At 42.4% G+C, this 14,767-nt stretch overlaps 1 protein-coding gene across 1 annotated transcript; it reads left to right on the top strand.

Moving 5' to 3' along the window:
* Nucleotides 1-546: 546 nt before the first annotated feature.
* Nucleotides 547-14,739, top strand: LOC124121204 (uncharacterized protein K04H4.2-like). Its single transcript, XM_048391565.1, has 10 exons — nt 547-661; nt 1,273-1,293; nt 2,153-2,258; nt 2,597-2,704; nt 4,177-4,309; nt 10,348-10,390; nt 11,540-11,560; nt 12,254-12,359; nt 12,652-12,759; nt 14,566-14,739. Exons 1-10 carry the CDS (start codon nt 629-631, stop codon nt 14,697-14,699), a joined length of 813 nt encoding a protein of 270 aa, XP_048247522.1. The 5' UTR covers nt 547-628; the 3' UTR covers nt 14,700-14,739.
* The last annotated feature ends 28 nt before the right edge of the window (nt 14,740-14,767 follow it).

Genomic DNA, 14,767 nt, shown 5'->3' with positions numbered 1-14,767 from the left:
TGTCACGGTAGACTACCTGCATAATGCCAACTTTGACGTTTTGCCCTGGCCGTCGAGATCTCCAGATCTCAAACCCAATCGAACACCTCTGGGATGAACTCGATCGACGTGTCTGTCAACGTCAGAACACGCAACAGACACTCACACAACTGGCAAACGCGTTACAAGCAGAATGGCGCAGAATTCCACAGGACAGAATTCGTACACTTATCCAGTGATTGCCTAGGAGATGTAGAGCCGTGATTGCTGCCCGGGGCGGTCACACGAGATACTGGGTTCAGCGCAACCTTGTGGCCTTATGTGACATGACAATAAACAGTTTTCAATGCCTGTGTACAACGACAACATGTGACTATTGAGCTCCAAAATTTCATATTTGTATCTATGATATTAAATTGAATATATCGACTTAATTTGGTGCAATACATTTACTTAAAATCTACCTGTGCGTTTCCTTTTTTGAAGAGTGTACTACAAAGTACAACAACCTTATCCAACAACCAGCACAGAACCAAGCACCTTGTTCTGATCAAGATAACGGCGTTATGGGTACTATCACAATCAGAAGTTACACCTGTCAGGTGTGGTGTGAAGAATCACCTGTTTGTCACTACCCAGCACTGTAAACATGAAGACAGTTGTGGCTCTCTGTGTTGTGTTGGTGAGTATGTCTGTCCTTATTGTGTTTGTTTGTTTGTTGTTTAACGCCGCTCTCAGCAACATTCCAGCTATTTGACGGCGATCTGTAAATAATCGAGTCTGGACTAGACATCCGCTGTGGTACTTTCGACATATTCCCCTGACAACCTCTCGACACTTTCTCCTAACCTCTCTGTATGTCGACACTTTCTCCTAACAACCTCTTTGTAAGTCGACACTTTCTCCTGACAACCTCTCTGTATGTCAACACTTTATCCTGACAACCTCTCTCTATGTCAACACTTTCTCCTAACAACCTCTCTCTATGTCGACACTTTATCCTAACAACCTCTCTGTATGCCAACACTTTCTCCTAACAACCTCTCTGTATGTCGACACTTTCTCCTTACAACCTTTCTGTCTGTCGATACTTTCTCCTAACAACCTCTCTGTGTTTCGAATATATCTCTAAACATTTTTCTCGGTAATTTCGTCTTTGCGGAAGAACCGCACAGGTTTTGTGGAAGTACGTTTCCGGAACTGTACCGCGAGAAACGAGTAAGTAATAAGGCGCAATAGTATACAACATGTTCCAATCATTTTTCTAATATTATATTAATATCTATATTTCAGGTGCTCCTCTATCACGTCGAGGTAGAGTATTACTTTTATGACGTCAATCCCCGGCAAATATACTGCCTTGTAAAAGAAAGTGTACACTTGAAAATTGGATTTGACCAAATAATTACACACGTTATCAAAACGTTACAGGGCCGAAAACATTCGCCGAAATACCGCCACTTTAAGGGTCAAAACACAAGGATGATACCCGTATCAAATACATCACCATCGAATAACCAATTATTGTTTGTTTTATTTAGCCATCATCAAACTTGGGTGTATACTTCCTTTTCGCCGGAAGTTTGTGAGTATGGTTTTACGCCGCTTTTAGCAATATTCCAGCTATATCACGGCGGGGGACACCAGAAATAGGCCTCCTACATTGTACCCATCTGGGGAATCGAACCTAGACTTTCGACGTGGCGAGCGAATGGTTTAACCACTAGGCTACCCAACCGTCCCCGGCAGTTAGAACAAAAAGCGTTCATCCTTTAACAATGTCTTAACAATCTATACTAATCCTGTCTTATGGCATGTGTTGTCTAAAATATTCCAATCAACTGGTCGCTGATTTGGTTTGTTTTGTTTGTTGTTTAACGCCGCACTCAGCAATATTCCAGCTATTCCGGTGTGTAAATAATCGAGTCTGGACCAAACAATGCAGTGATTGATATCATGAGCATCGATCCACGTAATGCATCAACCAAGTAAACGAGCCTGACCTCCCGATCCCGTTAGTCGCCTTTTACGACAAGCATAGTCACCTCCTAAGGCAAGGATGGGTTGCTGAAGACCTATTCGTTGAAGATGACAAATGAATAATGGAGAAGTTATCAGAATAATGGTAATTTTCAATCACTCACTCACTCACTCCTGTTTTGTTTAACGCTAGGGAGCGGCACCTGGGACGCACTGCACTAGTTCCCACACCTGTGGCAGCTGTTGCAGGGACAGCAACGACAAGGTCATTTCAACAGACCAGGGCAATGGACCATTTGGTGAGACTTGGAAATACAAACTAAAAATGGAAACAATACATACTAAACCTGAAAGAAGGAGGGTCTCCTCGGCCCGGTGGCCACTTCGAGTCATAATTTGGGCGTCATAATTTAAAGAATTCTGTGACACTGACCACCTCTGTCATCAGAGTAATCATATCTCATACCTGCTTTACATCGGCAGCATCCACGACAACCAACTTCACCTTCATAACATCACCTCTAACATCAGTACCATCACAACCACCACTACAATGTCCATCACACTGTCTTCATCACTTTCATCCCCACCAGTGGTCAATGTCTCATCTCCATGTCAATATCGTTGTCATTACCAGGCGGATTCGGTGGGTTTGGAACCCTTGGAGGTACGCGTAATGGCACGTGCAGCACCAAGAAATCTGTGAAGGGGGAAATATGTGACAGCTCGTGCCAGTGTGACACAGGTGAGTTGTGGAGGTCCAGGTGAGATGTGGAAGTTTAGGTGAGTTTAGGTGAGGTGTGGAAGTTGAGGTGAGTTGTGGAAGTTGAGGTGAGATGTGGAAGTTATGATGAGTTATTGAAGTTCAGTTCAGTTTAAGAATTGCGAATGAATCAGGTGAATTGAGGAAGTTTAGTTGAGACACCTGCAGAAAAAACTGTTACTTAAATAATCCCCAAGCTGGATGAACAAGTGAATGCATTGTTTCTGTATTCATGAATAAAACTATCACGTTCAGCTGAATGTAACCTGACAGCCAAAGTATATAAACAACAAACAAAGGGGATTTGCAATTGTTGAAGAAAATATTTTTTTTATAGTTTGAATGATTAATCCAGCCATTGTTACCTTTCTTTATGCAACTAAATATGTTATGGTTGGGTCTGTAGTCATCGCCTTGAAACGTGATGAAACGCGGTTCCTTAACACGACACGACTGGCGTTGAGTTTCGATGCATCATATTGCGTATAATGTATCGACCCAGGAACTTTGAGACGCTTTGAGGGGGTCTTTGATGGGTTTTAATGACTACCGTGCAACAACCCAGAAACAGAAACGTTAAACGTAAAACGATGACTAAAACACAGCTTCGCATTTAATAAGAATGTATTCCCGATCGTAAAAATATAAAAACAGGTGTGTTCCTTTTCCCACCAGATTCATACACTGCAATGTTACTGATAGCTTTGAGGTGCTGGGTCAAGGTTTGTTTGTTTTTTGTTTGTTGTTTAACGCCGCACACAGCAATATTCCATTTATATGACGGTGGTGTGTAAATGATCGAGTCTGAAACAGACAATCCAGTGATTGATATCATAAGCATCAACACACGCAATTGGGGTACAATGACATGCATCAACCAAGCCTTACCACCCGATCCCGTTAGTCGCCTCTTACGACAAGCATAGTCGCCTTTTACGGCAAGCATGGGTTGCTGAAGACCAATTCTTCTAATTCTTCTAACACGGGTATCGGTCAAGGTGTACGATTTGAAAAACATTAAAACTAACGTAAGGAGAATAAATAATAATCGTTTCAGTGTTCAGAATGTTTACTATCTAAAGAGTGAGTGAGTTGAGTTTAATACCGCTTTTAATAGTATTCAGTTATATCACGGCGTGTCAACTTAATGTTGGAATAAGGCCTAAAATCCACCACGCCAATTCAAATAAGTAAGATCGTACTGCCCAATGACTTGGTCGGGTAGCCTTGTGGCTAAAGCGTTCGCTCGTCACCCTGAGTTTCCACATGGATAAAATATGTGAAGCCCATTTCTCACGTCCCCCATCGTGATAATGTTGGAATATTGCAAACCGCGTCGTAAAACCTTCCTCAATCACTCGCCCCATCGATCATGAATTTTTAAAACTAATCTACATTGCCTTCACATATCAATATCCTACTACACACAATGATTTATTCTGTATTGCTTGCAGGCCTGGCTTGTTATCGGCCAATGTCCGGCGTCTGTTGCCCACCGTCCACGTGTGTCGATGAGGCCTACGCCAAACATCAACACGAATATTGGGCTAACTGTTTCGCCAACCCGAACTGTGCTTTTCCTAAATAAACGGTAACTTCTTATAAGTTGTGAGATTTGTTTTGTAAAATTAATCACTAATTTGGGTCGATAATACACTACAGTGTATGTGTTACAGGATGCATGTAATAGAATCATCTGCCGAACTGTTTGGCGATTGAGGGGAAGATAGGGTTGGCTGCGGTGGTGGAACGGTAATAAGGGTGTTGATGTGTTGGACCGCAGCATTCGTGGCCAACTCGTGTTATTCCGGGACAAGCCGAATAGCGACTCGTGCCCCTCTCGTGGCCATTTTTGCGACCGGGTTCCGTCTTAGCGCAAACGGGCATACCTAAAACAATTGTCAATTCGTTGCGTAATGGTTCACATATATTTCCCCATATATCATATATATTTCAGATGCAATTTAAAGCACATCGGGACTTGCGGAATAATACAGTATGATTGAACACATTTAACTGTCTTGGGTATATTTTTAGATGCAAGACATATGTAAAATCAAAAATTATTTCTGAGGGATTCTTTGAAGAAGTACTTGAAATCATACACGCATTCTGATTGGTTTGTCGTATTTTCGCACATAACATTCATCGATAGGGGGTCGAGTCTTCTTGCAGGTTACGGAAAGGGGCGAGTGGTGACGAATGTGACCGTAGGTGAAACTAAGGGGAAGTAATTCTCGAAAGTTACGGAAAAACATAAATTGCTATTCAGTAGCAGCTTAAATTAAAACGAAAAATGATTTCACTTATTGTCAACAGTAGAGGTAGGGGTGAATGTGGTGATGGAGCGGTGGTATGAGTGGGGGTAGGGGTTGGTGTAGTCGTGGTGGTGGAGTGATGGTAGTCGTAGGGGTGGCTGTGGTGGTGGTACAGGGTGGGGTGGTTGTTGTGGTGTGATTTTGGAAGGGGTGCGGGAGGATTGGGAGTGTGTTTTTTTTGTCGTGGTGGGATGGTTGTGGATGTGGGCGCTGTTGTTAAATAAAGGCTGATCATCAGTGTTTGAAATTTGCACAATGTCTTTACCTTCTTAAATGATGTCTTCAGCTTATGCGTGGGCGGCCAGTCAATGACTATATGGTTGTTGTGTCACCACATCGTCACATGGGTTTACAGTGGTTTGTTTGGCTGCCAGAAGGTCGGTTGTTCAATTTCCTGGCCGCGTCATACCAAAACACGTTAAACGATGGTACTTGTTGTTACCCTGCCTGGGGATCGGCATGAAGGGGATAGAACTAGGAGAGGCCGACACACACACATACACACACACGCGCGCAGGCACGCACACGCGTGCAATCATACTGAAAGTAACGTTTCACGGAATTTCATCATAACTTTAATCGAAGATAAGTGAGGGGGGTTTCACGCCCCTTAATGATATTTATAAGCCGTATGACTGTAGAGTAACCATTCTTTGTACCCATCTTGGGAATCGAACCCGGACTTCGGCTTGATGAACAGACGCATTACCAACAATGACGAAATAATTCAAACAAATACTGTACAAATACAGAAATTAAAAAACATTAAAATAAAGTTTGGAGAATTCTTGTTGATTCTGTTTAGGTCAAGGTCACATGAAAAGCTCAACAGGTCACGTGTTCTCTCGATACAAAATCCAGGTTCAATCCCTATAAGATACAAAGTCAAATATATATGTAACATTCCATACAGTGTCCAATTCTACATACGTATTTGCAAAATTAGCCCTAGATATTCATACATTGTCTACTGTGTTCATTCCGGAGTCACTTGTGGCCCAGTTACCTAAAGCGCTGTGTAGAGTTGCGTCCCTTGGGCGTGCCAGAAATCAGAGATCGCGAGTTCGAATCCCAGATTCGCCCTGAATATGTTTCTAGGTTTGTCACCTTGTAGGTTTCATAAAAGCGGTAAACGTCTACGACCTGTCTCACTTCGGGCTTTCAACCCACATCAGGCTGTTCAGGCGGAGTTTCAAGATATACAGACTTTTCTCTGATCTGTGAGGATAAATAATTTCAGAACACAACAAGCCCAGTGAACGATATTCATATTTTATAACCTGAAAACAAAATATCTTTTTCTAGCCTTTCCCCCTGATATTAAAAAGATCAATTTCTCCTGAAGCAGAGACATTCTCAATATGAAAATAAATATTAAAAGAAATAGATATAAAACCATTGCAAAGTGGTTCTTGAACGACTAGTGAGTGAGTTGTGTTTAACGCGGCTTTTAACAGTATTCCAGACTGGGTTATATCACGGCGTGTCAGCTTAATGTGGGAGGAAAGCCCGAAGTGATGCAGGTCTCACACTTCGGTGAAACCCACGAGCCCGGGTGCTGACAAACTTAGAAACATAATTGGGGCGAACCGGGATTCGAACCCACAATCATAGGTTTCTGGCGTGCCCAAGGGACGCAACTCAGCACAGCGGATCGCGGCGCCTTAGACGACTGGGCCACCCGTGTCCCCTACCAGAAATAAAATTCTATCTACTGCCACATAGTAGGTTAACCTCCAGGACGGAGGAGATTATTGTCTTGAATCTACCCGATTCCTTCCTTGATTGCCCTGATAATTCCTTCTACACGTATTCAGCTCTAGCGACAGTGTTACAGCTGCGTGCCTGTTAGTCCTCAACAGCCGTCAAAGGCATGGGTAATCTAAACGAGGAGAGGCTAAGTGGAATTTTATATATATCAAACATATTTATCTCCTGCAAATAAACTGGAACAAAGGGACAGAAACAGTTATTCTTTTAATGAAGAGAATTTATGGATGATACCTTCTTTATTACGAGGAACACAACGTTTCGTAGTACATGCTTACTCCTTCATCAGGTGAATGAATGCAGTGAGGCAGAGAGCAGATATATGTACATGTAAGAACAACAAAAGTAATAAGATAACAAAAGGTGGAAACTTAACAATGGAAGCAAACAGATTATTGCCGCTGATGGGTGATTAGCAATAGACAATGGAAGCCAACACTTTACAATAATTTGCACTGATAGTTATGGACAACTGGAAGCCAGGACTAAATTATCACTGATAACTGACAATGGACAATGGGCAAACGGGAGGCTGGGGGTAATTAGCACTGATAGGTAAAAGAATAGAAACATCAATGGGCAAATGGAAGCCAGCTAGATAATAGGCAGACACAATTTATGGGTAACAACTTTTTTAATACTGTAAAGGCAACGTTTCGGTATAGATCCTTATACCGTTGTCAAGGAAGACTGAATGAGGGACTTAGTACATACTATATATAGTAGGTGGAGGATTAACAGTAACAACAATTGCATACATAAGTAATTAAAGAAGTTGTTATCCATAAATTGTATCTACTTAGTCATCCGTTAACTTCTAAGTAATGCCCATCAAACAATTTAGATACTGACGAAGATCAGTGCAATAAGTCCCAAGCACGAGGCAGATAGGTTCCCTGGTCACGGTTCATGGCTGGCTGGTGTCTCCTGATGTCAAAGGCTTCTTGCAGTTTTCTTCGTCGCCAGTTGTTGTTGTTGTTGGACAGGACTTTGGTGACTTCCCACATGATGTTATGGTCTTGGTTCTTGATTATATGTTCCGAAATAGCGGATTTCAGGTCGAGTTTGTTTACAGAGGTCTGGTGTTCTTTGAGTCTAGTGTTGAGGGGTCTGATGGTTTCTCCAATGTATTGGTGGCCACAGTTGCAGGAGATCTGGTATACACATCCTCTGGTCTTGGGACTTAAACTGCTTGTGCCTCTGCCATTGGCTTGTAGATGGGTCTTGATGGACTTGCCGCTAGAGAAGGTTTTCATATTGAGAATGTCTCTGCTTCAGGAGAAATTGATCTTTTTAATATGTTGGCTTTGTTCTTGATGAGGCGGGAAATCTGATGAGTGACAGGGCATTGGTAGGGTATGGTGATTCTGATGGGCAGGTTTAGTTCTTGAGGGCCTTGCATATGGTTTTGGAGACCAAGTGGGCAGGGTAACTGTTGAAGGACGTGAAGGTTTTCTTGCAATGGTGAAGTTCACTGTTGAGGTCATCAGGGTGGCAAATGGATTTAGCACACCGGGTGAGGGTGGCGATGATGGTTATTCTTTTTGATATAAATATGTAATGATGTATTTGACAGAATGAAAATGATTACTAAACGTCGCCACTGTCTCACATCTACATTATGTCCAGTCTATCATATCTATATACACACCGTCACATCTATATGTCCACTCTCACAGTATATCCAAAAATAAAAACAAAAATAAGCATGTTTTGTTTGTAGTTCAACGACGCACTCTGCAATTTTCCAGCTATATAACGGCAGTCTGAAGAAAATCGAGACCAGACAATTCAGTTATCATCATGGGCATCGATCCAGGCAATTGGGATAGGGTGACTTGCATCAACCAAGTCAGCGAGCCTGACCACCGACCCCGTTAGTCGCCTCTTATGACAAGATTAGTCACATTTTACGGCAAGCATGGGTTGCTGAAGACCTGTTCTTACCCGGATCTTCAGAGAGTGGACATGTAACTGCGAAAGTTCACTGTGAAAACTTAGCATGGATTGGTGAAGAAGTCTTCCAAATGTCACATAGCGTGAAGAAATTGGTGACTTACAGTCAGAAGGTTCAGGCTACCGGTGCTCCCTATTGCAGTGGAACTCAAGTCAAGATCGAATACGTTTCTGAATGCCTGCCACAAGTGTACGATACGGAGTTGACTAAGAAGTTGGGCACAGATGGTGTTCACCCCAACCCCATCAACCAAATATTTAAAAAATAATTAATGTTAAATACTCACATTTGGATTTTATGTCAGAATACAACCTTATCTATAAAATTGCCAAATATCATAACTGTCCGATAGACAAAAATAACCTTGGGGTGATATGAATTATACTCCAATCTGATAATGACTCATTTGCTAAAAGTGGGATTAGTCACGCTGTACGTTGTCATCGATCTTAGTATTAATTTGCCATTTAATCCCTTGGGTAAAAGTCAGTAGTTTAGCTGGGCGAGTGTGATGTACACATCCTCTTCCACAACCATTTTCTAAACTGTGGGACCACTTTTTCCATCATATTGTGACCGCAACAGGTGGGCCCACATTTGTCAACCGTGAGGTTTCATTGCATACATGGTAGTGAGTTTTATTGATTGATTATAGAATCAGATGTTATTCTCATGTTCCTATATCGATGGAAAATGTATTTTGAAATGATTAAGTGCGACGTTACTTCCTAGAAATGTGCATACAGTGACGCATATTAACCAAGTAGTTTCTAAGTCTGAGACGCCGTAGTTACCTTTGCAGAGTTGTGTCCCTTAGCTGCGCCAGAAACCTGTGGCCGTGGGTTCGAATCCCACATTAGGTTTGTAGGTATGTTGGCATCATGCACTGCATTATAGCTCTGCATCACTTGCCAGAGGGATCTGTTTCAAAAGGACAACGCCCCACCGCACAGAGCTCGTGTCTCGGTATATTACCTCCATAATGCCAACTTCAACGACTTGCCCTGGTCGTCGAGATCTCCAGATCTTAACAAAATCGAACACCTCTGGGAAGAACTCGATCGACGTGTACATCAACGTCAGAACACGACACAGAGACTCCCACAACTGGCCAACGCGTTACAAACAGAATGGCGCAGAATTCCGCAGAATTCCAGAATTCGTACACTTATCCAGTCAGTGCCGAGGAGGTGCAGAGCCGTGATTGTTGCCCGGGGCGGTCACACGAGATACTGAGTTCAGCGCAACCTTGTGGCCTTCTGTGACAATGACAATAAACAGTTTTCAATGCCTTTGTACAACGACAACATGTGACTATCGAGCTCCAAAATTTCATATTTGTATCTTTGATATTAAATTGAATATATCGACTTAATTTGGTGCAATACATTTACTTAAAATCTACCTGTGCGTTTCCTTTTTTGAAGCGTGTACTACAAAGTACAATAACCCTATCCAACAATCAGCACAGAACCAAGCACCTTGTTCTGATCAAGATAACGGCGTTATGGCTACTATCACGATCAGAAGTTACACCTGTCAGGTGTGGTGTGAAGAATCACCTGTTTGTCACTACCCAGCACTGTAAACATGAAGACGGTTGTGGCTCTCTGTGTTGTGTTGGTGAGTATGTCTTTCCTTATTGTGTTTGTTTGTTTGTTGTTTAACGCCGCTCTCAGCAATATTCCAGCTATATGACGACGGTCTGTAAATAATCGAGTCTGGATCAGACAATTCAATGACCAAATTGACTGATATTAAGTTAGCCGTTGTGGTACTTTCAACACATTCCCCTGACAATCTCTCTGTGTTTGGACACTTTCTCCTGACAACCTCTTTGTATGTCGACACTTACTCCTAACAACCTCTCTGTATGTCGACACTTTCTCCTAACAACCCCTCTATGTCGACACATTCTCTTAACAACCTGTTTGTATGTCGACACTTTCTCCTATCAACCTCTCTGTTTGTCGACACTTACTCCTAACAACCTCTCTGTATGTCGACACTTTCTCTTAACAACCTCTTTGTATGTCAACACTTTCTCCTAACAACCCCTCTCTATGTCAACACTTTCTCTTAACAACCTCTTTTTATGTCGACACTTTCTCCTAACAACCTGTTTGTATGTCGACACTTTCTCTTAACAACCTCTTTTTATGTCGACACTTTCTCCTAACAACCTGTTTGTATGTCGACACTTTCTCCTAACTACCTCTCTGTATGTCGACACTTTCTCTTAACAACCTCTTTTTATGTCGACACTTTCTCTTAACTACCTCTCTGTATGTCGACACTTTCTCCTCACAACCGCTCTATGTCGACACATTCTCTTAACAACCTGTTTGTATGTCGACACTTTCTCCTATCAACCTCTCTGTTTGTCGACACTTACTCCTAACAACCTCTCTGTATGTCGACACTTTCTCTTAACAACCTCTTTGTATGTCAACACTTTCTCCTAACAACCCCTCTCTATGTCAACACTTTCTCTTAACAACCTCTTTTTATGTCAACACTTTCTCCTAACAACCTGTTTGTATGTCGACACTTTCTCTTAACAACCTCTTTTTATGTCGACACTTTCTCCTCACAACCGCTCTGTGTTTCGAGTATTTCAGTTTTCTTGGTAATTTCGTTTTTGCGAAGAACCTCACAGGTTTTGTGGAAGTACCGGAACTGTACCGCGAGTAACGAGTAAGTAATAAGGCGCAATAGTATACAACATGTTTCAATCATTTTTCTAATTTTGTTTTACTATCTATATTTCAGGTACTCCTCTATCACGTCGAGGTAGAGTATTACTTTTGTGACGTCAATCCCCGGCAAATATACTGCCTTGAAAAAGAAAGTGTACACTTGAAAATTGGATTTGACCAAAAAATTACACACGTTATCAAAACGTTACCGGGCCGAAAACATTCGCCGAAATACCGCCACTTTAAGGGTCAAAACACAACTATTATACCCGTATCAAATCCATCACCATCGAATAACCATTTATTGTTTGTTTTATTTAGCCACCATCAAACCAAATAGAAATAGGCTTCATATATTGTACCCATCTGGGGAATCGAACCTGGACTTTCGACGTGGCGAGCAAATGGTTTAAACACTAGGCTACCAATCCTCCCCCGGCAGTTAGAGCAAAAAGCGTTCAACCTTTAACAATGTCTTAATAATCTATATTAACCCTTTCTTATGGCATGTGTTGTCTAAAATATTCCACTCACTGGTCGCTGATTTGGTTTGGTTTGTTTTGTTGGTTGTTTAACGCCGCCCTCAGCAATATTCCAGCTATTCCGGTGTGTAAATAATCGAGTCTGGACCAGACAATGCATTGATTGATATCATGAGGATCGATCCATGCAATTGGGATACGATGACTTGCATCAACCAAGTCAGCGAGCCTGACCACCCGATCCAGTTAGTCGCCACCAACGACAAGCATAGTCACTCACTCACTCCTGTTTTGTTCCACACTAGGGGGCGGCACCTGGGACGCACTGCACTAGTTCCCACACCTGCGGCAGCTGTTGCAGGGACAGCAACGACAAGGTCATTTCAACAGACCAGGGCAATGGACAATTTGGTGAGACTTGGAAATACAAACTAAATATGGAAATATTACTTACTAAACCTGTAAGAAGGACATTCGCCTCGACCCGACGGCCACTGAACGCCTCTGTCATCAGAGTAATTATATCTCATACCTGCTTTACATCGGCAGCATCCACGACAATCAACTTCACCTTCATAACATCACCTCTAACATCAGTACCATCACAACCACCACTACAATGTCCATCACACTGTCTTCATCACTTTCATCCCCACCAGTGGTCAATGTCTCATCTCCTTGTCAATATCGTTGTCATTACCAGGCGGATTCGGTGGGTTTGGAACGCTTGGAGGTACGCGTAATGGCACGTGCAGCACTAAGAAATCCGTGAAGGGGGAGATATGTGACAGCTCGTGCCAGTGTGACACAGGTGAGTTGTGGAGGTCCAGGTGAGATGTGGAAGTTTAGGTGAGTTGTGGAAGTTTAGGTGAGTTGTGGAAGTTGAGGTGAGTTGTGGAAGTTGAGGTGAGTTGTGGAAGTCCAGGTGAGTTGTGGAAGTTGAGGTTAGATGTGGAAGTCCAGGTGAGTTGTGGAAGTTGAGGTAAGTTGTGGAAGTTGAGGTGAGTTTTGGAAGTTGAGGTGAGTTTTGGAAGTTGAGGTGAGTGTTGGACGTTGAGGTGAGTTGTGGAAGTCCAGGTGAGATGTTTAAGTTGAGGTGAGATTTGGAAATTCAATTGAGATGAGGAAGTTTAGGTGAGATGTGGAAGTTATGATGAGTTATTGAAGTTCAGTTCAGTTTAAGAATTGCGAATGAATCAGGTGAATTGAGGAAGTTTAGTTGAGACACCTGCCGAAAAAACTGTTACTTAAATTAGCCCCGAGCTGGATGAACAAGTGAATGCATTGTTTCTGTATTCATGAATAAAGCCATCACGTTCAACTGAATGTAACCTGATAGCCAAAGTATATAAACAACAAACAAAGGTGATTTGCAATTGTTGAACAGCATATTTTTTTCTTAGTTTGAATGATTAATCCAGCCATTATTAGCTTTCTTTACGCAACTAAATATGTTATGGTTGGGTATGCAGTCATCGCCTTGAAACGTGATGAAACGCGGTTCCTTAACACGACACGACTGGCGTTGAGTTTCCATGCATCATATTGCGTAGAATTTATCGACCCAGGAACTTTGAGACGCTTTGAGGGGGGCCTTGATGGGTTTTACTGACTACCATGCAACAGCTCAGAAACAGAAACGTTAAACGTAAAAAGATGACTAAAATACAGCTTCGCATTTAATAAGAATGTATTCCCGATCGTAAAAATATAGAAACAGGTGTGTTCCCGTTCCCACCAGATCCATACACTGCAATGTTACTGATAGCTTTGAGGTGGTATGTCAAGGTTTGTTTGTTTGTTGTTTAACGCTGCACACAGCAATATTTCATTTATGTGACGGCGGTGTGTAAATAATCGAGTCTGGAACAGACAATCCAGTGATTGATATCATAAGCATCGATATACGCAATTGGGGTACAATGACATGCATCAACCAAGTCAGCGAGCCTGACCACCCGATCCCGTTAGTCGCCTCTTACGACAAGCATAGTCACCTCTTACGGCACGCATGGGTTGCTGATGACCTGTTCTACCCCGGATCTTCTAACACGGGTATCGGTCAAGGTGTACGATTTGAAAAACATGAAAACTAACGAAAGGAAAATAAATAATAAACGTTTCTGTGTTCAAAATGTAAAGAGTGAGTGAGTTGGGTTTAACGCCGCTTTCAACAGTATTCCAGTTATATCACGGCGTGTCAGCTTGATGTGGGAGTAAAGCCTCAGACACCATCTAGAGAAGATTTCAAAACCCACCATGCTAATTCAAATAAGTAAAATCTTACTTCCCACTGACTAATGGCCACTCCCATCGGGCAGATTGACGTGTGTATCGTAGCTCCACGGCAGGGTGTTAGGCGGTCGGGTAGCCTAGTGGCTAAAGCGTTTGCTCGTCAAGCCGAAGGCCCGATCGCGAGTTCGAGTTTCCACACGGATAAAATATGTGAAGCGCATTTCTGACGTCCCCCATCGTGATAATACTGGAATATTGCAAACCGCGTCGTAAAACCTTATTCACTCACTCACCCCATCAATCATAAATTCTTAAAATGAATCCGCATTGCCTTCACATGTCAATAGCCTACACACAATGATTTATTTTGTATTGCTTGCAGGCCTGGCTTGTTATCGGCCAATGTCCGGCGTCTGTTGCCCACCGTCCACGTGTGTCGATGAGGCCTACGCCAAACATCAACACGAATATTGGTCTAACTGCTTCGCCAACCCGAGCTGTGCTATTCCTCCATAAACGTTAACTTCTTGTACTTGAAATAAAAATGACATATGAAGTTGTGGACTTGTTTTGTAAAATTCATT

This window comes from Haliotis rufescens, unplaced genomic scaffold (genome assembly GCF_023055435.1).
Source record: "Haliotis rufescens isolate VD_foot unplaced genomic scaffold, xgHalRufe1.0.p SCAF_10, whole genome shotgun sequence".
Classification (NCBI taxonomy): domain Eukaryota; kingdom Metazoa; phylum Mollusca; class Gastropoda; order Lepetellida; family Haliotidae; genus Haliotis; species Haliotis rufescens.
The sequence above is the reverse complement of the archived record's forward strand: the minus strand, read 5'-3'. Positions and strand labels throughout refer to the sequence as shown.